Source organism: Dendropsophus ebraccatus, chromosome 7 (assembly GCF_027789765.1).
Source record: "Dendropsophus ebraccatus isolate aDenEbr1 chromosome 7, aDenEbr1.pat, whole genome shotgun sequence".
NCBI classification, from domain to species: Eukaryota; Metazoa; Chordata; class Amphibia; order Anura; family Hylidae; genus Dendropsophus; species Dendropsophus ebraccatus.
In genome coordinates this window covers 110,715,348-110,738,875 of record NC_091460.1, presented here as the reverse complement: position 1 = coordinate 110,738,875, position 23,528 = coordinate 110,715,348, and the positions used below count along the sequence as shown (strand labels likewise).

The following is a 23,528-nucleotide window of genomic DNA, read 5'->3' as shown; positions in this document are numbered from 1 at the left end:
TTGTATCTGATTGACGCGCCATCCCCTCTTGTTGCATGTATTTGTTGCTTCTTTCCCCTGTTGTTGTATCTGAATGTGGCCTCGGTCCCCTGTTGTTGTATCTGATTGTCACACCTGTCCCCTGTTGCTGTATCTCATCTACACCCCTGTTGCTTTACTTGATCGTCACCCCTGTCCCCTTTTGCTGTACCTGTTTGTTGCGCCTATAAGTGTACCTGATTTTCATCGCCGTTACTGTACATGAAATCTGAAAAATGTTCTGCTAAACTTCTAAGCCCTATAACATTCTAAAACGTAAAAGGATTATTATGAAATGATGATAAAATAGAGTAGACATATAGTAAATGTTAATGACTATCTCATTTGTGTTCCATGACTACCTTTATCCAATATCCACAGGATAGGGGACAAATATGAGATCACAGGGCTCCAACCTCCATGCCCTCTGGGGATCTTTAGATCAGTGCCCTGACTCCTTTGTTATAAATGGTGCGTGAGCTGTAGCTTCATTCAGTCTCTATGAAGCCCTGAAAAGAAATAAGTGCTATACTCGGTTCTTTTAATGGCTCCATAGAGAATGAATGGAGCTGTGGGTCACCCACGACCGGTGGCTCCATTCATAACAATAACAATAACAACTTCACAGGATTTGAAAATGATTAAACACATCTTAATGGCATAGAATGTAGATGTCATTTCATCATTTCAACATTAACTACCGACCTGTATTTTTCAGATGTGTCTATGTATGTGTACATGCATATTTTAAATCGATGTTTATGTCTTCTTAGCAGTCACACTTGTTTGACTAGTTTTTACAAGGAGCCAAAACCATCAGTGCACAAAAAAACTGAAAAAGAAACTGAATAACAAATGAAACAAGGCAACTTGTCAGCTGTCATAAAAATCTAAATCCTATGCTTTTATTTGAAGGGGTACTCCGGTGATTTTTTTTTTTTTTTTTCCAAATTAACTGAAGTCAGAAAGTTTTATACATTAATTACTTATATTTAAAAATGTCAAGTCTTCCAGTACTTATCAGTTGCTGTATGTCCTACATTGGGGGCTTGACTCCCGAAAGCTTGCAATCAAATATACACAGTTAGCCTCTAAAAGGTATCGCCTGATTTCTTCTCTATTCTACTGTATGTCCTGCAGGAAGTGGTGTATTCTTTCCAGCCTGACACAGTGCTCCCTGATGCCACCTCTGTCCATGACAGAAACTGTCCAGAGCAGAAGTAAATTCCTATAGTTCCTGTCACGTACAGGGTGGCAGCAAAGAGCACTGTGTCAGACTGGAAAGAATACTGCACTTCGTGCAGGACGTACAGCAGCTGTTAAGTACTGGAAGACTAGATATTTTTCTATAGAAGTAAATTATATATCTATATAACTTTCTGACACCAGTTGTTTTAAAAGAGAAACATTTTCGTTAAATTATAATCACATTTAGCCATTTATAAACATTAGGAGGCCACACCAATTTTATCCTATAGAATACTCAGCTTGGGGATTTGCTTAAAGCGTAACTCTCATATTTTTTTTTATTGCAGAAATCAATAGTATAAGCGATTTTAAGAAACTCTGTAATAGGTTTTATCAGCCAAAAAAGCCTCCTTCTGTACTCAAGAAGCAATCTCCCAGCCTCCCCCCCTGACTTCTTATCTGTGCATTATCAGGCAAACACGTCTTCATTACAGAGAAGCCAGTGAAGACGGGCTCTGCTCTCTCCATTGTAAGCCTATGAAGGGGGGAGGGGCTGAGGGAGATGAGGGAGCAGGAAGAGGTGACATGAAGGTCAGCTGTTTGTAGACTCTATGGGCACCTAAAACGCTTAATTCAGGTGTCAGAAAGGTCAGTGCTTATCTGTGAACTTACTGAGAGAAGATTGCAGGGTGTTGTGCTGTGCAGGACTGCTCCGTGCTCAGTCACTCCTAACAGCCCCTCCCCTCTCCATAGCCACATAATGGTCTGAGAAATCCTGCTGCTTCTGATGTGAGGGGGGAGGCTGGGAGATTGCTTTTTCAGTACAGAAGGAAACTCTTTTCGTTTATTAAACCTATTACAAAGTTTCTTAAAATCGCTTGTACTGTTGATATTTAATGTTTTCAAAAAAATGAACCTGAAATGACAGTTACGCTTTAAATCTTAAAATTCTTAAAGCTGAACGGTGCAACTAAACCAAGGCATTCATGCTCTATTGATTGTGTTTTTGCTCTGCTTTTGGCTAAAATAAAATCTACTATCTGTTTTTATGAACAAAGCCATTGCAGAATGTATCTACGCAATAATAGCAAGTCATAAGTGTTCAATGCATGTGTGGTGTCCCACTAGGGGTCTTACTGTTACATACACCCTTCGCAAAAGTCTGTGTTTTTTGTGGTTTTATTATGATGAAAGTAGTATTAAGAGTTGGCCACTAGATGTTGCTGTATTGTGTATTAGTGTATGGAATCTGCACAGCTGAAGGATCGCAAAGGGTTATTGTGTTTATGTGTTACCAGAATCTGTAGACCAGTAGGATTTCTGCTTTCTTCTTTCCTATCACCTCTCCTCTCTGTTCACTGTTCTGTTCTCTGTTGCACTCTTTTCACCTAATCACAGTGCACCCTACACGCTGGGGAGGAAGTGAGTCACACAGGAGACAGGAAGAGTAGTCAGTCTTAGCCAGTACCCCACATGGGTAGGACGCAAGACAGTACACTGTTACCAACCTTCTTACAAGTACCTTCACCAAGCACTATGCAGTGTTAAACCTCTAAGGAGAGGACTAGCCAAAAGATAACCTCAACCCAGACCGTGGACAAGGAGAAGTCAGAGAACGGGCCAGTATCCACTATAGAGCCACAGAGCAAAGTTGCAGTAGCCTAGGAACTCTGTTACGCAGAGCGGGTGTCAGCAAGGAACCCTCAGCATTCCGTTCAACCCAGGTAACAAGGTCTGGGGCCTGTGTCACCCATTAATACGGTTTGGCCAATGCTAGTGGGCATAAGGTGGTGTGAAGACTGAGGTCAAAGGTCAATACACAGGCACAGGTGTTCTTATTCTTATCCCTCCTATTCTTCTAAGTATTCTACCTCATCCTCCAACATCCCGGCAGAGCACATTACGACATGGGTCGAGACTCTGACGGCATCCTCTTCTCTGCTACTTTACCTCAACACAACTCTATCAACACGACTATCTCCTACGCCGCACTTATCCTACAGATCTTGTCATCCTATGTTCGAGTCTTTGTTGGAACTTTGTCAAGTGTATATCAGAGATCTTCTGTACTACCTGTTGTACATTTACAAGTAGTAAACTAACTCAATGTTACTCCAAGAGTCTGTGGTCATTCATCACCACCTACAGAGCATACACACCACAACCTTGGGACACTTCCTCTTTCTGTGGGTGGCGGGTCCTACTATCCGGGAGGGTCATTACACCGCTCTGGCCACCTGCGACTACATTATCTGTGACTTTATCCCAAGGGATCAGGTAGCAATCCGGCAGGACACTGACCACAAGCGAAAAGGGTACAACCGGCCTTACCCACTAAAAGCCGGCGTGCCATCACACCTGTGTGCCCACCAGGCACATGTGGTGAACATAAAGAACATAATTGGTCTTCTCTGTTGTTGACGAACAGCCAGTGGATCAATGTCATTGGCTGAGTAGTTTGAAAGCCTTAGATGCAGAAATTAGTATAGACCGTAGTAGTGGATTCCACATCACTGGGTCCACAGATATTTAGATCATTTTACTTATACACCTTGTATGCATATATACTTATGTTTGCTCCAGCATTTTGGCTTGTTAAATGTAAGAGAGTTTTTATAGGTTCAGTTACAATACCAGGCTGTATACCTGCAAGAGACCACATGCTACGGCACTAGGACTAAACATGCTCACTGTTTCCTGTGATCCAATAAAATCAGGCATTTGGAGAGCAGCAAATATCAGTAATCTTGATAGTTAAAGCGGGTATTCCACTCAGGTAAAATACATGCTGAATCATCCCCCTTCTGACAAACACTTCATTCCATATTTTTAAATTTCTTTTCAGTCTCCTTCCCACAGTTCTGAGCTGCTTCTGAGCCGAAGACACAGAAAACTGTGTGTGAGCTGTTCTCTCTGTCTCCCCCTCCCTCCCTTCCAAAACAGCTGATGTAAATAGCCTCCATGTACTCTGGGATGCCGGGAGGGTTAATCACAGTGAGGTCATTAGCAACTTGATCTCAGATTAACCCTCCCGGAATTATAGAGTGCAGAGACAGCCATCCAGGGACACTGTTTACATCAGCCATCTTGGAAGTGAGGGGGATGTAGGGATATGGAGTAAACAGCTCACATACAGTTTTCTGTGTCTTGGGCAGAAAGCAGCAGCTCAGAACTGGGAGAAGGAGACTGATAAGATATTGCCAAGTATGTAACTGTTAATTTCCAGAAGGGGAATGATTCAAAATGTACCTGACTGGATAACGCTTTTAGAAAATAGAACCAAACTTTTAGAAAAAAATATAACTTTTACAATGCTTTGTTGAAAGCTCAAAGATCAATATAAGGGTAATAAGGGATTATCAAGGAAAGGTTGGCAAGAAAGTCACTCTTTTAAATCAATGACAACTGATCCTGATACAAAGGTAATATAGGCTCTTACGTATCTAGTATCTTCTGTATTAAGAACAGGAAATATACTAACTACACCTCTTACTGACATCTCCCTGTTCGTTACGCCCATTCAGACAGATTACAGCTCCAAGTGCATTTGACAACTTTTTTGTTGATTTAATGATTTCCGCCATACTATAACACATTGCAAACTCTATATAACATATACAAATTGTTACTGGTATTTATCCTTTCAAGTGGTAACGTGATATTTCGTTACCGGTAACAATGGTCTTACCTGTTGTATCTCACATTTTTTAGAATTTCTTGTAGTAGACGCCCGCAGAATATCTTGAATACTTCTTGTTTTTGGTGTTTCTGTAATGGGCTGGGAATTTAAATAGGCCATTTATAATGACATATATTACTTGCCTTGGTACTCATCACCACACCAAACAACCCATGCAAACACAGTGCCCGCAACCAGTGAGTGAGACCAGGCAAAGCAACCCAAGAGTCCCAGAAACAACAGCCCAGAGGTATCAAATTAAAACCAGTTAATGGAATAATGCGGCCCAACACAATTATATCCATGATATTTAGGGCTCATGCGGTATGGGAGGGGGTCTTTCTATTAATCCTTTATTCTATATGTAATGTTTTGCATCATCTTACTTTACCTCTTTTTATACTGTAACCTTTATATTGAAGCTTGAAACTTAGATTTCAATACTTTAAATTGAAATAAGATTGGTCTTTGTATGCTGTAAAGAATACAGTACATAGCCTAGAGTTTTAACCCTTTGACTTCTTGGGAGAAGTATGCGTGTTTTAGGTACTTGTCAGATGGTGGCAATAAGTTGTTGAAGGAGAGGCCAATAGACAAGCCATTTTTGTTGGCCAGGGTAGAGCCATAAACTTAAAGGGGTTCTCCGGCGGGGAAATAAATAAATCTTTGAAATTAACTGGGTGTTAGAAAGTTATTCAGATTTGTAATTTACTTCTATTTAGATATCTCCAGTCTCCCAGTACTTATCAGCTGCTGTATGTCCTGCAGGAAGTGGTGTATTTTTTTCCAGTCTGACACAGTGCTCTCTGCTGCTACCTCTGTCAGTGTCAGGAACTGTCCAGAGCAGAAGAGGTTTTCTGTCGGGATTTGCTACTGCTGGACGGTGGAAGCAGAGAGCACTGTGTCAGACGGGAAAGAATACATAACATCCTGCAGGACATACATCAGCTGATAAGTACTGGAAAACTTGAGATTTTTAAATTGTAAATTACAAATATATATAACTTTCTGGCACAAGCTGATTTGAAAAAAATTTCTTTTTGTTTTTTGCGTTTTCGTTTTTTCCTCCTTGTGCTTAAAAGGCCATAGCACTTGCATTTTTTCACCTAGAAATCCACATGAGCCCTTATTTTTTTGCGCCACTAATTTTACTTTGCAATGACAGGCTGAATTTTTTCATAAAGTACACTGCGAAACCAGAAAAAAATTCAATGTGTGGTGAAATTGAAAAAAAATGGAATGTGATTAATTAATAGTTTGGGCGATTACGCAAGCCGCGATAGCAAACATGTTTGTTTATTTATGTTTATTTATAACATGGGAAAAGGGGGGTGATTCTGACTTTTTATTAATAATAACACTTTTTTTTAAAACTTTTACAGTTATACTAGAAGCCCCCCTGGGGGACTTCTGGTATAAGTACTCTGATCTCTCATACAGATCTATGCTGCATGCCGGAAGCAACTGAATGCCGAGTCAGGATCAGCTCCATTACGGCACAGACCCCGACCGGAACAAGACACGGGGATTGCTCCTCCGGGACAATGTCCAGGGGGGGGGGGTGATCTCCGCCACTAGACACAAGGGAAAGGCTGCATCAGGCAATCAGATGCAGCGGTCATCTTTGACAGCTGCATCTGATTACCTTATTAGCGGGCAGGGCGATCGGACCGTGCCCATTAATAGCCGCGGTCCCGGGCTACATGGGACCTGGGACTGCGGCAGTTCAGAGCGGGGTCACCGCACGGCCCCGATCTGAACACCCTTAACGACCGCAGGGCGTAAATATACACCTGCGGTCGTTAAGGGGTTAACGATAGCCTAGCTAAGATATCTGGCGTACCAAGAAAAATGTTAAAGTAGCACGAGGAGGCTTTAGTTGCTGTTTCTATAATAAAAATATTTAACCGATGTCCTCCTTGATCCTCCGTCTTAAGTGTCCCCACCCGCAAAATCCCGCTCAGCCAATCACTGACTGAGATGGGACAACCCTGTTGTGACAACAGTGAAAGCCTGCTCAGCCAATCACTGGCCACAGTGCTCTACCATCTAAATCAGTGATTGGTTGAGCAGACTGGAGGCAGCTGAAGACACCAGAGACCTGGAGGGGGACACTGGAGACTGGGGGGAGCCATACAATTTTTATTTTATTTTTTATGTGTGGCCGCAATCTTTACAAACTTGTTACAAACTTTGCAAACAAATTGGTTCAAAACAATCTTTTTGCAAAGTTTGGAATAAATCTCGGTTTGGAAGATTTGGTTCATTTATCTCTACTTACAGCTTATAGTGAGTGAACTGAGGTTTTTTTTGTTGTTGTTGTTGAGAAATTGATATCCCTTATCTTTTTTTTTTTACGTTTTTACAAAAAAAGGATGAAAAACTGAGGGAAAAAACAGATGTATTTGTTTGCATCCGTTTTGATCTGTTTTTCCATTGACTACCATTGTAAAAATATTTTTTAACACAAAAATGTGGTTGACTATGTTTTGTATGCGTTGTGATCTTTTGTTTATATAATAAATGTCAATAGAAAAAAACGAATCACAAAATGGAAAAACGGATCACAAAACTGCATCCATTTACCATCTGTTTTTTTTTTTGCAAAAACGTATGAAAAAAAAGGATGAAAAAATTGTAGTGTGAACCCAGCCTAAGCCACCTGCTATTGAGATATCCTCAATATAACAAACACAGGTAATGGAGTCTCCATAACAGCAAAAAAAAAAAACTTGGAATTTGGGCAAACACTATTGTGACACATCACTGTAGTCTGCATACACATACAATGTAGCATTGTCATACAGAAGATAACTGTAAATGAAGACACACGTCATTGAGTAAACAGAGCACAGACTGTAAATGAAGATACAGGCTACAGTTACATCATTACAATAGAACACAGCTAATAAAAAAAAGCCACTGGCTATTGTGAAATCGTCATAGTAAAGCACAGACTACTGTGCTACAACATCACTATAGAGCACAGCTTATAAAACAAGATACAGGCTATTAGGACATCATCATCAAACACTTTCTGCAGGACATACAGCAGCTGATAAGTACTGGAAGACTTAAGTTGTTTTTTTTTTAGAGTTATTTACAAATGTATAACTGTATAACTTTGTCAAACCAGTCGGAAAAAAAGTTTCTCTGCCCTACCCCTTCACCGAAGAGAAATTATTATGATCATTATTATAACCATAGTAAAACGCTGGTTATATCAAGATGATTCCACAGGACGGCCAGGCAGTAGGGAAACTTAAACGAACCGCATGGAAACAGCTAAATGATTGCAGGTATTTAGCTGTTTCAGTGAGTTTCACAAAGTTTCCTCATCTATACTTACCTGTCTGCGCTCCCCAATGTTCTCCTTCTTCCTCTGTCTTCAGTGTCCCCCCCCAACTGCCAAAATACTGCTCAGCCAATCACTGTTGTGACAAGAGTGACAGCCTGCTCAGCCAATAACTGGCCGCAGCAACTCTCCTGTCTCACTCAGTGATTGGCGAAGCAGACTGGAGGCGGCTGAAGACACCAGAGACCTGGAGGAGGACACTGGGGGAGCCACACAATTTTTTTTATGTGTGACCCCAATCTTTATGAAATTACAAACTCTGCAAAAAAATTTGTTCAAACTGAAGTTTTTGCAAAGTTTGGAATAAATCTCAGGTTCGGAAAATTTGGTTTATTTATCTCTATTCATAACCTATGAATGAAGTTTTTTTTAAGTTGAGAAATTGATATTACTGATCTAAAGGATGTGCCCAGAATTCCTATCTGAAGAAGGTATCGATAATAAGCTGATCTGTGAGGGGCCCGACCCTGGGACCACAACCAATCTGAAGAAGGTATTGATAATAAGCTGATCTGTGAGGGGCCCGACCCTGGGACCACAACCAATCTGAAGAAGGTATTGATAATAAACTGATCTGTGAGGGGCCCGACCCTGGGACCACAACCAATCTGAAGAAGGTATCGATAATAAGCTGATCTGTGAGGGGCCCGACCCTGGGACCACAACCAATCTGAAGAAGGTATCGATAATAAGCTGATCTGTGAGGAGCCCGACCCTGGGACCACAACTAATCTGAAGAAGGTATCGATAATAAGCTGATCTGTGAGGGGCCCGACCCTGGGACCACAACCAATCTGAAGAAGGTATCGATAATAAGCTGATCTGTGAGGGGCCCGACCCTGGGACCACAACCAATCTGAAGAAAGTATCGATAATAAGCTGATCTGTGAGGGGCCCGAGCCTGGGACCACAACCAATCTGAAGAAGGTATCGATAATAAGCTGATCTGTGAGGGGCCCGACCCTGGGACCACAACCAATCTGAAGAAGGTATCGATAATAAGCTGATCTGTGAGGGGCCCGACCACGACCAATCTGGAAAAATTGTTCCTGAAATGTATGAAGTAACTAAGAATACACTTCCATTGCTTTGTGTTTTTATGGGGCACTAAACATTCCTTTTTTTTTCTGAAGTAGCATTTCATTTAAAGGTCAGAAATCGTTCAGCATAATTATACAAAAAAAAAAAAAAAAGGCTGCAGTCACATGAGGTGCTTACTCACGGGTTCCTCACCATCATGGAAACTTAGTAAGAACTCTTTATCTATACAGTAGCTATAAAACACGCCTTTCCCTGTTCATTCACCTGTTTTATTTTAGATAAACTATCGATCTGTCATACAATGACATCTGCACAATGGGCCTTGTTTACTAACAATGCGTCAATTTTAAGCCGTTGTGCTGTCAGTTGTGTTTGGGTTTTTTTCACACCAAATTTATTATTGGGTGCATGCTCTTAGTAAATCTGGAAGGTTTTCCCCATTAAAAAAATGACGGTTTGCCTAAGAAATCTGTCGGTTGTGGTGGATTTTAAAGGACACACCCATGGCACAACCACGACACACCTACTTTGCAGTCTCTTTGACAAAAATGTCGGGTTTTTGGAAAAATTGTGTTGCACACCTTTAACCCCTTAGCGACCCATTGTAACGCCTGGACTAATGGATCCACTGGACCGTCACCAGCGATGGCACTAACCTCACCAGGGAGCGGAGTCTAAGGGGCCGCTGGTTTTCACCAGAGCCCGCCGCAAGGCGGGATGGACTTGCTGCGGCAGGCGACCCCCAGGTCGCTACCCCTGGCTTGGTTGCTGGTGACGGCAAACGAGGCGTGGCAGGAGCCGTAGGCAGGAGATGATACTGGCAATGGTCTGTAGGTGAGACCGCACGTGACAGGCTGAACACAGGAACTCAAGTGTAACGGGGAAGCAGGAACCAGGAACAAGGAGTGGGGACCAGGTAGCGGACAGGGATCAGGAACAAGGACTAGGGACCAGGTAGCGGACAGGGATCAGGAGACAACAGGGAGCTGGGCCAAACGCTATGGGAAGCATGTAGAGGCTCCAACACAAGGGACAGGGCATGCTGGGATTTATAGGGAGTGCTAGGTGCAATTAACCAATTAAGGGCGGACTGGCCCTTTAAATCTGAGACAGCCGACGCGCGCGCGCCCTAGGAGGCGGGGACGCGCGCGCCGGCCGGCACAGACGGAGACAGGAGCGGAGGAGAGGTGAGGCGCCCCCAGGGGCCGAACTAGCAGCAGCGCCGGGTCCCCGCACAAGGACGCCGGCGGCTGCATGGGGCAGGAGGAGGTCGCGGCGGTGGCCCGATACACGGGCCGCCGCCGCGGCCGTGACACCCATGACGTATCTGATACGTTATGGTGCCGCGTGGGGTGTTCAGAAAGGGGTCCCGCCAGGACCCTGCTCTGAACGGCGCTGATCCCGGCTGACATGTGCAGCCGGGCAGTGCCTCTATTAGCCGGCGCGGGTCCCATTGCCGTGCCGGCTAATTAAGCCTCTAAGTGCAGCTGTCAAACCTGACAGCTGCACTTAGAGCCTTTCCTCCGTGCATCCCTGGTGTCTAGTGGGATGGATCTCCCCCCCGTGATGCGATCGCGGGGGGGAGATCCGTTCTTCTGCCCGTGCCGGGCCTCAGCGTCGGAGTGACGTAGAAAGTACGCATCATGGCGCAAACAATGACACCTGACACAGCCCCATAGACCAAATGATAAAAGCGCTATAAGCCTGGGAATAGAGCAATTTTAAGGAACATATATTTGTTAACAATGGTTTGAATTTTTTACAGGCCATCAGATACAAGAAAAGTTATACATGTTACATATCGTTGTAATCGTAACGACTTGAGGAAAATGCATAACTAGTCAGTTTTACCATAGGGCGAACGGCGTAAATGCAAAACTCCCCGAAATCAAAACAAATTCCTTTATTTTTTCAATTTGACAGCGCAAATGATTGCTTTCCGGTTTCGCAGCATATGTTATGGAAAAATAATGCCTGTCATTGCAAAGTACAATTGGTTTTGCAAAAAATAAGTGCTCATATACGTCTCTAGGTGAAAAAATGCAAGTGCTATGGACTTTTAAACATAAAATGGAAAAAGCAAAAGTGCAAAAACGAAAATTGGCTTTGACCTTAAGGGGTTAATAAACATGTCGGAACACTAAACAGACAGGGGAAACGGACAGAAAAAAACTACTATTTGCTGCTGGAAACACATAAGAAAGTCAGCCCCAATGCCATAATTTACAGAGAAACCAACAAAGCAGTTTTTTCAAAATAACTTTTTTTGTTTTTTAGAAAAATATTTTTTGAATGAAAATAATATCTACATCTATATCTATTTATCTTCTATCTATCTATCTATCTATCTATCTATCTATCTATCTATCTATTATCTATCTATCTATCTATCTATCTATCTATCTATCTATTATCTATCTATCTATCTATCTATCTATCTGTCTGTCTGTCTGTCTGTCTGTCTATCTATCTAGAGAAAAACAATTTCCCGCAGCACTCAAAGATAAAAGTATATGCTGTGTGCCTGCCGTCCCACCTTGATCCACAGGTGTAGCCAAATAGCCTTAGAAGATGACCGCAGCACTCCAGACTTATAAGGTGAAAAATGCAGTGAAAAAATGTATTGCATTAGAATACACACAGGAAGACCAGCGACGTTTCGCTCTATCAATAGGAGCTTTTTCAAGCCAGTCAAAAAGCTCCTATTGATGGAGCGAAACGTCGCCGGTCTTCCTGTGTGTATTCTAATGCAATACATTTTTTCACTGCATTTTTCACCTTATAAGTCTGGAGTGCTGCGGTCATTTTCTAAGACTATCTATCTATCTATCTATCTATCTATCTATCTATCTGTCTGTCTGTCTGTCTGTCTGTCTGTCTGTCTGTCTATTATTAATCTGAAAGATGCAAAGACTTTGTTTTATCCTCATTATTATTATGATGAACATCCTTTCCTTTTATAATCATGTTATTTTTCAGTTCAGGCTTGGGTTTTTCTAATACACAGCAGCTTCATATCTCTTGCATGAACTGACATATAAAAGACAGCATGCTTATCCTTGGCAGCCCCACTAGAGGACAACTTCCTCCTTATAATGTTATTCTTACTTCACTGTGTACCAGTATTCAGTAAGCTCCTATACTTACTCTATTAGGAGCTCCAGGCAGTCAGCATCTCATACTTTGAATCCATGGGGTAAATTTATTAGCGTGTCACAGTCATCACAGAAAACGTTCGACATGTCGTACAGGCATGTCAAAATTTTTGATGGGTGAGGAGCGTTCAGACCCGTACCGATCCAGAGAATGAGCCGGGAGAAGACCACGCTCTATGTCATCATGGGATCAGTCGGGCTCATAATGTAAGTCTATAAAGCCTGACTAAGGGGAAATGCTGCAGCATGGTCCTCTCCTCGCTCGTTCTCCTGATCGGTATAGGTCTGAATACTCAGACCTGGACCGATCAAAACTTTTGACATGTCTCTATGATATCTCAAAAGTTTTCTATGATGACAGTGACACTTTAAGGTCTGTTTCTGGTTTAGATTTGACAAAAGTCGCTAAATTACCAACTATTGGCTGACCTTTAACATGCCTACCAAGTAGGCAGAAATGATCACTCCAAGCTGGTATAGACTATATACTTCTGACGCTGCCTCATGGGCAGGAAATGATGAATTTTGAAACCATTAAAGGCCCTATTCCACGGAATGATTATCGGCCGTATTCGGCCGATATCGGCCGCTACGGACGATAATCATCCCGTGGAATAGAGTGCAATGATCAGCCGACATCGTTCATGTCGGCTGATCGTTGCAGTCGCTTGTTTTTCAACATGTTGAAAAACAAGCGACTGATACAGCAACGATCTTCTGCCGTCGCTCCATTGAATAGGAGCATCGGCAGCAGACGCTGCTGTATCCTATGGGCTGCCCGGACGATCAGCGATCACCCGGGCAGCCCCCCCACAGCTCCCCGCTGCCCCTCCCGCACTCACCCGCTCGCTACTGCCACCTGCATTCCACTGCTCCAGTCCCCAGTCTCCGTCCGCTTCTTGGTCTGAGACGTGATGTCCCAGGCCCGCTCAGCCATTCAGGAGCAGACGCGGGTCACTGCTACAGCAGCTGAATGGATGAGCGGGCCTGCTGATGTCACGTCTTAGACCAGGAAGTGGAAGTAGACTGGGGACCAGAGCAGTGGAATACAGGCGGCAGTGCTGGAGTAGGGGTGGTAAGTAGATGTAAATGTTTTCACCCAGCCCCTGCCTAGAGATTGTAAAAATAAAATGGGTATGGCTGGCGGACCCCTTTAAAATAAGGTGTTCATAGGGTTGACATTGACTTCACAGGGAATCTGTCACCAAGACAATGGTATCTATTCTATCACCATCATGCTATAAGCAGGAAGAACTGAGCAGATTGATATATATCTTTATGGAATATGATTCAGTATAGTTTGTAACATGTACATTGAACATGCTCATTCTGTGTTAGGAGTCCAGTGGGCGGTGTCAGTCAATGGACTGGACTCTTTAGCATGGAAACATTAGTGGTTTCAATTCATAAATTATACTAAAGTTATACTAATTCCCTTTTCCATTAAGATATAACTAAATTTGCTCAGCTCCTTCTGCTCTATAACATGATGCTGATAACTTAGGTAGCTTTTTCATAATGACAGGTTCCCTTTAAGGAAGTTAAAATGTAGAGCCTTGAAGACAAACATTTTTAAATATGTTATGATTTTGAATAAGATTTAGTTTTAACTTTTCAAAAGAGGGTGCGCAGTGGGGAACAATCTAACTTCCTACATGTCAGTCGTGTTAGGTCACTTTTTCTTTGGCGCACAATGTAAGTGTATTCCTCTCTGTAAACTGTAAACGTCATAGCTTCTTGTTTGAACTCTACAAAGTATAACCTAAAATCAATGTTCCAGCTCATGAATCACTGGAGATAAATGTTTTCCTGAAATGAACACTTGGGGATTTCCAGTGATGTAAGGAAGGACATTTTACAGGTACACAGTATACACGAGTGTCACCAGCTTTCTCTGTTTACTTACTAACTCTCTCAGCTTCCAAACTGAATTGCATAATAACTACATAAAGTGCACAAAAAGAAGGAAAAGGCACTAAAAACTCTGATCAGGACAGAAGGGTAGACTGCAGCCTCCAGCTCTTTCACCTATTTAGGAGAAATTTAGGCCGCAGACCACAGAAACTTCTTGGTTTTTGCAATGCATCATTGGGAAAGGCAAACTATTTTTAATTTTCCATCAATATAGCAGTATAAGGATTTGAATTTTAGGCTGGGTTCACACTAAATTTTTGCAATCAGTTTTTTTCATCTGTTTTTGCAAAAAATGGATGGAAAAACAGATGCAATTGTGTGCATCCATTTTGATCAGTTTTCCAGATTTCCATAATAAAAAAAGGATCAAAACGCACCCTTTTTTTTTTTAAAGTACACATAACGTTAATGTATACAAACGTACTTGACCTTATTTTTGTGTACCTTAAAAAAAAAACGATGCATTTTAATCCTTTTTTGGGGGGGGAAGTCAATGGAAAAACGGATTTTTCCATTCGTCTTTCCATCCGTTTTTTGCAAAAATGGATGAAAGAAACGGATTGCAAAAAAGTAGTGTAAGCCCAGCTTAACAGGGGTTTTAGTGTATTTTAGTGGCTCTATTTGAGGGTTTATATAACTTATAGGTTCACTTTAATTTAAAGTTTGCTTAATTCATTGTGCGTGTTACTTGTGATTATAGCGATACCTAACAGTTTTTTTTATGTTTTACTACTTGCTCAAAGTAGCTCACTTCATTAAAAAAAAAAAAAAAGATCTACAAGGACGCATTCACACATACCACATTTGCAGCGGATTTCATGCTGCAAGTTTCTCGCAGTGAAATCTGCTGTGATACTGATTTTAATTAAAGTCCATGGCTTTACATTCCCACAGCGGATTTAAGTTCTGCTGTGACATAATTGTACCATAGAATTGTGAAAATTTACTACTTAGCTCCTGACACAATGCTTAGCTGTCTGTGTTTCAACGGCAAGCTCCTCCTATCTGCTTCTCCTGGTCCCTACACACTGTCAGCCTGCTCACCCAATCATTGCTCTGTCCCTCCGCAGCCAGTGATTGGCTAAGCAGGCCGTCACTGTAAATTTCTTTAAAAAAAGATTTAACAGGTACACTTTAATTCCCAGACAAAATAATGTAAATACAGTATAGGTGTTAGCGATCTTTGTAGCTTTATTGTGCCTAGTATTGGTGTCTCATGTAAAGATTAAGAACAGTAAAAGTACAGCACATCTTGCAGTTATTTTTCAGGATCATATATATTATGTCCGCAATTGTTGTCCACAAGCTGCAAAAACAAGTTAGTCCATAGTTGATCCGCAATCGGTATTTTTCGTGGATCCACAAAAAAGGGGGAGGGGATAGTTAAATTATGGTGATCCATATTTTCTGCACCCATAATGTCCTCAAAAATTGCCGATCCCATATTGGCTAATTGTTTGACAGTGTAAATAGAAATAGAAATCACTAGGTCCTAAATTTGTCCGTATTTGCGCATCCGAAAAAGTTACGGATCATGTGAATAAGTCCTAAGAAATTACACACAAAAAAAAGGAGAGAGCTGGGTATATAGATTCCTGAATTGTATTTCATATTGTATTTTTGAATTTATTTTTACTCATATTTTTTTTGGTCTTTCACATCGCTAACAGATGCTAGTTTACAACCACTAAGGATCACCAATATTGTTGCTGTAGCATTCAGCTTTAAGCAGAACCTACATTACATGCAATAATAATCTGCCTTTGTGTACGTCATTTACAGTGCATCTCGCTAAATGAAGATTTTTTTTAATATAAAATATAGACTGTACTATATTGACTGTAATGGTGGCCTTTAGAGATGAGCGAACCGGGTTCGGGTTCGAGTCCAGCCGAACCCAAACGATCGGCATTTGATTAGCGGTGGCTGCTGAATTTGGATAAAGCCCTAAGGCTATGTGGAAAACATGGATATAGTCATTGGCTATATCCATGTTTTCCAGACAACCTTAGAGCTTTATCCAACTTCAGCAGCCACCGCTAATCAAATACCGAACGTTCGGGTTCTCGAACCCGAACCCTGTTCGCTCATCTCTAGTGGCCTTCAGTGGTTATCACCCAACATCTGTTAGTTGTACACAAGACGACAACTCAGGGACTTATATATCCATTAATGCTTTGGTAGACATTAGTAGACGTTGACGAGAATTCCCAATACAGAGTGAAACTTGACGTGACTTCAGTAAAATCCAAGTTGATTGTTACAATTATTAAACATTCCTGCATATTAAAGTATTTTATATGGCCTAATGGTAACCATACATGTAATATAGCTGCAGGACCACTGGATTGGTGTAGGTATACTTGTCTAGTGCCATAAGGGTATCTGTCCCTGCCAGATATTCCCAATCTCCAAGAGCAATAAAGGACTCTATATCCTTACATCTGACTTGTCAGATTATTGCTTTCCCTAATAGTAGGCACTGGTGGACAGCTGGGCTGCTCCTATACTGCATAATTATTGTGATCTGCCTACTTTATTTCATATGTATAGTCAGTTTTAAAATTTAGCTGAAAGATGAAAAGGGCCTTATTAGACAGACCCCGTGTCACATGTCTGATTGGCTTGGCATGACTCATTTTTATGGGATTACTATAGTTATCTAAGATATTATTGTCTTCTTAATAGTTTTGTGCAATAATGTGCAAAATACAACTAAATAATCTTGTGCTATAGCATGTGAGGCATACTTCATATGTAAAGTACTGGGCCTTTGGGCTGACAGGCCTGCCCTCTTCCTATCCCATCAATTGCCCATTGGGAGAACTGCTTTTACTGTACATACATGCTTGAAAGTGTATTCTTTCCTGTCTGACACAGTGCTCTCTGCTGTCACCTCTGCCGAGCAGTAGTAAATCCCCATTCAAAACGTCTCCTGCTCTGGACGGTTCCTGTCATGGACAGAAGAGGCAGCAGAGAGCACTGTCTCAGACTGGAAAGAATGCACCACTTCCTGCAGGACATACAGCAGCTGATAAGTACTAAAAGGCTTGAGATTTACATCAATATGAATTATACAGTAAATATATGGATTACGTACAAATACATTAAATCCGAAGTTATGTTAGATAAAATGAATGACACAACCATTATATATACAGTACCCAGGAACATGACCCAACCATAATACGTATGCAGCAACGCATGTTCTTAGGTTAAGGCCACATCCTGTGATTACTGTACTGCATGTCCATTCTAAACCTTATAACACCTTTAAGATATTTTCTAATCGTCTACTAACTTTATTCTAGCTCTTTAGCATTGTTAAATGGATGTGACTCAATCTTTGGTGGCAATAAAACATTATGTACTATTATGTACTATACATGGCTTATTGGTAAGATGCTGTTGAGATATTACACCAGGTATGGATGTAACATGTCGTATAAAAAAGTCAATTACAAATCTATATAATTTCTGACACCAGTTGATTTGGAAGAGAAAAAAACTTTTGCTGGTGTGCCCCTTTAACACAATAATGGAGCAGACAGCCATTAGCTCCCTGCCTCATCGCCTTCTCTTGTAAAGTACTTTACTAGTCCATCAAGCCTTCTATTATCATCATATTATCTATATGACGTATGATGCCTTGCACTGAATATATAAAAAATACTAAATCCTATGCTAACATTGGCAACCATTACATCATAGATGTAGATGTTGTATAAAATCATCAGTATTCTGTAAAAATTTGTAGGTGTTGGATTTTTTTGACTATAAAAAAAAACTAAACAGAGGATTGTACTGAGCGTCACGTCAAGTTCATCCCATTTCAGCTTATACATTATTCTCTTTACCTGATTTTCCTCATTTATTCTCATTTTCTCCATCTTTGTGGCTTCTTCTTCGGCAGTTTTCTTGTTCCATGTCTCCAGTGTTTCGCTTTGTGTGTGTGGTGACAAGGCCCTGGGCAGTTTGGACAGCTCTTCCTCTTGTGCTTTCCTGTAGGACAGAAGGATATATAAACATAAGTACTATTACACAGACACTGTGATTTCTTAGGTTTTACCATTTAGGTAGATATTGCTATTGCAGGCACATATACCTACTCAGACATACAATCTTATACATGTATATGTACACATTAATACAAATCTACACAAACAGTAGACACCGACACACATAATAACAGGCACTGTACACACATCTAATACACAATGACCAATCTTTGTAGGATTAGGTCAAAAATCTTTCAGGGCCAGTGATGAAAACTGAGCTACTTCTCATTTACTATCCATGCAATATTCCTCATTTAAAGTGGAACTGTCGCGTGTTGTGATTTTTTTTTTTATTTTTTTTTTGAGAAATCAATGTTGATGGCAAGCAGTTTTGCAATATACTCTTTTTTTCTATGTTTAAAGAGAATGTACCAGCAGGGCCACTAGGTGTCTCCCTTCACTGCACATATGTACAGCTGCTACACATCCACATTCAGTAGCAGAGAATCCTGGGGGTGCTTGCATTGTATGGTCGGCTCTCCTGCCAAACAGCACCAAAACCTCTGTAACTACACAGTGACATTATACTGACTGAACTGTTGTATAACAAAGAGCATTGTCTCCTGGTAAGCTGCAGAGCTGATCATATAATAAGCAAAAGTTAATAATATAATTAGCCTAAGTTAATTGCCCTCAGGTGATATACAACCTGCATGATGAACAGGTGTCTTTCCTTGTCTGAACGCACAAAGGACTGGGACTTCCTGTGTTTAGTCTCATATTTTGAACAGACAAAAGAACAAATGTCGACATGAATGACAGTTTAGGCTGGGTTCACACTACGTATATTTCAGTCAGTATTGTAGTCCTCATATTGCAACCAAAACCAGGAGTGGATTAAAAACACAGAAAGGCTCTGTCCACAAAATGTTGAAATTGAGTGGATGGCCGCCATATAACAGTAAATAACGGCCATTATTTCAATATAACAGCCGTTGTTTTAAATATTAATGTCAAATATTTGCCATTAAATGGCGGCCATCCACTCAATTTCAACATTGTGTGAACAGAGCCTTTCTGTGTTTTCAATCCACTCCTGGTTTTGGTTGCAATATGCGGACCACAATACTGACTGAATAAGTAGTGTGAACCCAGCCTTAGTATGTATAACATTGATTTAAACATAGAAAACTTATTATATTTGCAGTATATTGCAAAACTGCTTGTGATTACAACCCCTTTTGATTTCTTAAAAAAAAAAAAATAAATAATAAAAGTTTGCGACAAGTACACTTTGAGCATTATTACTACAGCATTTAATGTAACTGACAGTGTGTTCTGCCCAGTTTATTGGTATACTACATAAGGCTTGTGAAGGTATTTATGAATACGGAATAAAAATATAAGTTTATCAATAACTATTAAGCACCAGCCAGAATTTTTTCTTCGGTTTCACATTTTTCGAGATGTCTTAATGTGCTATTTGCTTGGTAAATATTATACAATGTTTACTTTGATATAATAACTTGGGCAAACTTAAGAAGGCTATTGGTGCCTCTCAACCTTCGTCCAGGAAATGATAACGCACAACATACTAACGTCACAGTTAGGATTGAGTCACATAACTACAGGGATTTCTAGTCAGGCGCAACCAATAACTTAGTGGAGATGAAGGACCTAGCCTTGTTTAACCCCTTCAGTTATTTTTAGTTATGCAGGTATCCAGACAAAGGAAGATACACCTACAATTTTTTGAAGTTTATCCTGTAAAACCTATTGTTACATCATTGTGAATGTTATATGTATATGTTACAGCTTACGCCTATGTTCTCACTTCAAGAACATATCAGGCAAAGGTGGCCGAGTCATTATATTGAAGGCCGCTAATAAAGATCATAATTATTATTAGCCGCCATCTATATAATAAGATGGCCACTTTTGCCTGATATGTTCTCAAAGTGGGAACACAGCCTTAAACTACTGTGGTAATATGAGGCAGATATGGCAGGACATACTAGGCTAACAGTCAAAACAAGATAAATATGGGGTGCAGGAGCTCCTTACACCTATTACAGGCGATGGACTCTTTTGTGACCCTCAGCCAGACTCATCATTCGTGCGTCCATTTAAAGTGTCACTGTCTTTATAACTTTTAAAATCTAAATCAACAGTAGATGTGATATAAAGAAAGTTTGCAATTTACATTCATTATTTATTTTTAAGTTGAAATCATGGAAATCATGGAAAACACGGCACTTCCTGTTTTCTGACTTTTTTTTCTCAAAAAACAGGAAACAGTCAGAAAACATAAAGTCCTGTGTATCCCAGGCCATCTGAGCGCTCACAGAGAGAAGGCAGTCATGTGATTGATGGACACATTGATCGGACCAGCACAAGTCAGAAAATCTGCCTTTAGGAGACTGGACCTGGATTTCTGGTTCAGTTCAGTTTTGTTTTGTAGCATGATAACAACAAAAAAAAAATAATGACTGTATATTGTAAACTTGCTTTATATCACATCTACTGTTGATTTAGATTTTGAAAGTTATAACGACAGGGACACTTTAAATATATTGCTATCATCCGCAAGTCCCCTATTAGCACAGGGAGATGTGCGGCCTGGTAAACAATGATTTATAGGGCTGCTCAAAAGATGAGATCAGCTGGCAAGCAGGGCTTTTTCATGCTCCTTGGCTGATCACTTATATGGATCTACATACAATAAAAATCCAGTATGGAGCTAATATGGATCTATGTACTGTACAATAAGGATCCAGTATGGAGCTAATATGGATCTACGTACAATAAGGATCCAGTATACAGCTATATGCATCTATGTACAATAAGGATCCAGTATGGAGCTAATATGGATCTACGTACAATAAGGATCCAGTATACAGCTATATGCATCTATGTACAATAAGGATCCAGTATGGAGCTAATATAGATCTACGTACAATAAGGATTAAATATGGAGCTAATATGGATCTACGTACAATAAGGATCCAGTATGGAGCTAATATGGATCTACATACAATAAGGATCCAGTATGGAGCTAAAATCAATCTACGTACAATAAGGATTAAATATGGAGCTAACAGGGATCTATGTACAATAAGGATTAAATATGGAGCTAATATGGATCTACAGTCAATAGAGATCCAGTAAGGATTCATTATAAAGCTAATATGGATCTATTTAAAATAAGCATCCAGTCTGGCGCTAATATGGATCTACATACAATAAGTATCCAGACTGGCGCTAATATGGATCTACATACAATAAGTATCCAGTATGGTGTTAATATGGATCTATGTACAATAAGGATCTACGGATGATAAGGATCCAGTATGGAGCTAATATGGATCTACGTACAAATGGATACAATACAGATGTACTTACAGAGCTCCCAATGGATGAATATATGCTTGTTTTTCTTGACATATTATATCCACTTTCTCTTATGCTCATATAAATTAGCTCTTAAAGGGCTTTTCCAGGACTTACAATGTTAATCTTATAAAGATTTGAGAGGTTACGACTCCTTTTACCCCCAAGGATCCACCTATTAAAAAAAACGTTACCTTCTTTCTTCAGCTTCTTCCTCTGCTTGCTTTCTTGCACGTTCAGCAATAATTTCATCACAGATGACATCGTACGGTTTGTCCGATAAATGTTCCCCCATAACCCAGACCCAAACTTCCTGGTCTGCAGCTATATTCCAATGTACAGTTTTCTGAAAAGCTGGGAATAAAAGAGAAACGAGTAATATGACCAATTAGACAAACGTCAGAAATATAGAATACTGTATAGACAATGGTTACAGATTCAAGTCATCATGAACTATCTTACCCAGCTACAAAGACTATTCTGTATTTCTCCAGTTTAGCCATAGAGCAGTATTAGCGTCATATATTAATATTGCAGTTTGTTACACTGTATAATCCACACAGCGTTCTACTTTTAGGTTATGTTCAGCGGCTATTATTCATATAGTAATGGCCATTGTTTTCAAATAACGGACGTTCTTTGCCGGTAAATGGCATTCTTCAAATAAAAAACTTCTGTCATATATTTTTCTTACACAGTCACTTATTCATGTTATTTGTTAGTGCTACAATAAGTTTATATAAACTATAAAAAAAATGTTGGATAACAACAATACCCATGTGATGTTCTGCTTCTGTACAAACGCAGTACATTCTATTGTATATTCCAATGGTAATGTCACCGAGAAATGTGATGACAAATTCCATGTAAAATGGCATTTATGAATATAAAATAGCTGGAGACGCTGTGTCACACGTTTAATAGGAGGATTATGTAATCTGTCACATTTATACGACATGTTACATCCATACCTGGTGTAATATCTCAATAGCATCCCAACAATAAGCCATGTATAGTACATTCCTGATAATGTTTTATTGCCACCAAAGATTGAGTCACATCCATTTAACAATGCTAATGAGTGATAATAAAATTAGTAGACGATTAGCAAATATCTTAAAGGTGTTATAAGGTTTAGAATGGACATGCAGTTTAGTAATCACGGGATGTGGCATTAACCAAAGAACACACGTTGCTGAATACGTATTATGGTTGGGTCATGTTCCTGAGTACTGTATGTATAATGGTTGTGTCATTCATTTTATCTAATGGACACAATCCAACTTGGAATGTACATAATCCATATATTTACTGTATAATTCATATTGATGTAAATCTCAAGTCTTCTAGTACTTACCAGCTGCTGTATGTCCTGCAGGAAGTGGTGCATTCTTTCCAGTCGGACACAGTGATCTCTGCTGCCACCTCTGTCCATGACAGAAACTGTCCAGCAAATCCCCATAGAAATCCTTCACTGCTCTGGACAGTTCCTGTCATGGACAGAGGTGGCAGAAGAGAGCACTGTGTCCGACTGGAAAGAATGCACCACTTCCTGCAGGACATAAAGCAGCTGATAAGTACTAAAAGACTTGAGATTTTTAAATAGAAGTTATTTACAAATGTATATACCTTTCTGGTACCAGTTGATTTGAGCAAAGTGTATCCCTTTAATAGGTCATATTAGGGGACAGCATTGAAAGGGATTTCGAACATCAGTTAAGGTTCTGTTATATTTTTGTGGGAATAAGGGAAAGCAGCAGCAATTAATTTTAATTACCTGCGGCTTTGCT

The 23,528-nt window shown here is 40.3% G+C and overlaps 1 protein-coding gene across 4 annotated transcripts in view; it reads right to left on the bottom strand.

Moving 5' to 3' along the window:
- SH2D4A (SH2 domain containing 4A) overlaps positions 1 to 23,528 on the bottom strand; it is a 63,995-nt gene that overhangs the window by 25,128 nt on the left and 15,339 nt on the right. For 2 of the 4 annotated variants that reach the window (XM_069978149.1, XM_069978150.1), the window contains exons 3-5: positions 21,933 to 22,092; positions 18,208 to 18,352; positions 4,895 to 4,984 (exon numbers count right to left, since the gene is read on the bottom strand). In XM_069978149.1, the coding sequence (XP_069834250.1) occupies positions 4,895 to 4,984; positions 18,208 to 18,352; positions 21,933 to 22,092 (395 nt within the window). The remainder of the gene's footprint in view (positions 1 to 4,894; positions 4,985 to 18,207; positions 18,353 to 21,932; positions 22,093 to 23,528) is intronic. The other 2 variants (XM_069978151.1, XM_069978152.1) reach the window with 1 other exon arrangement.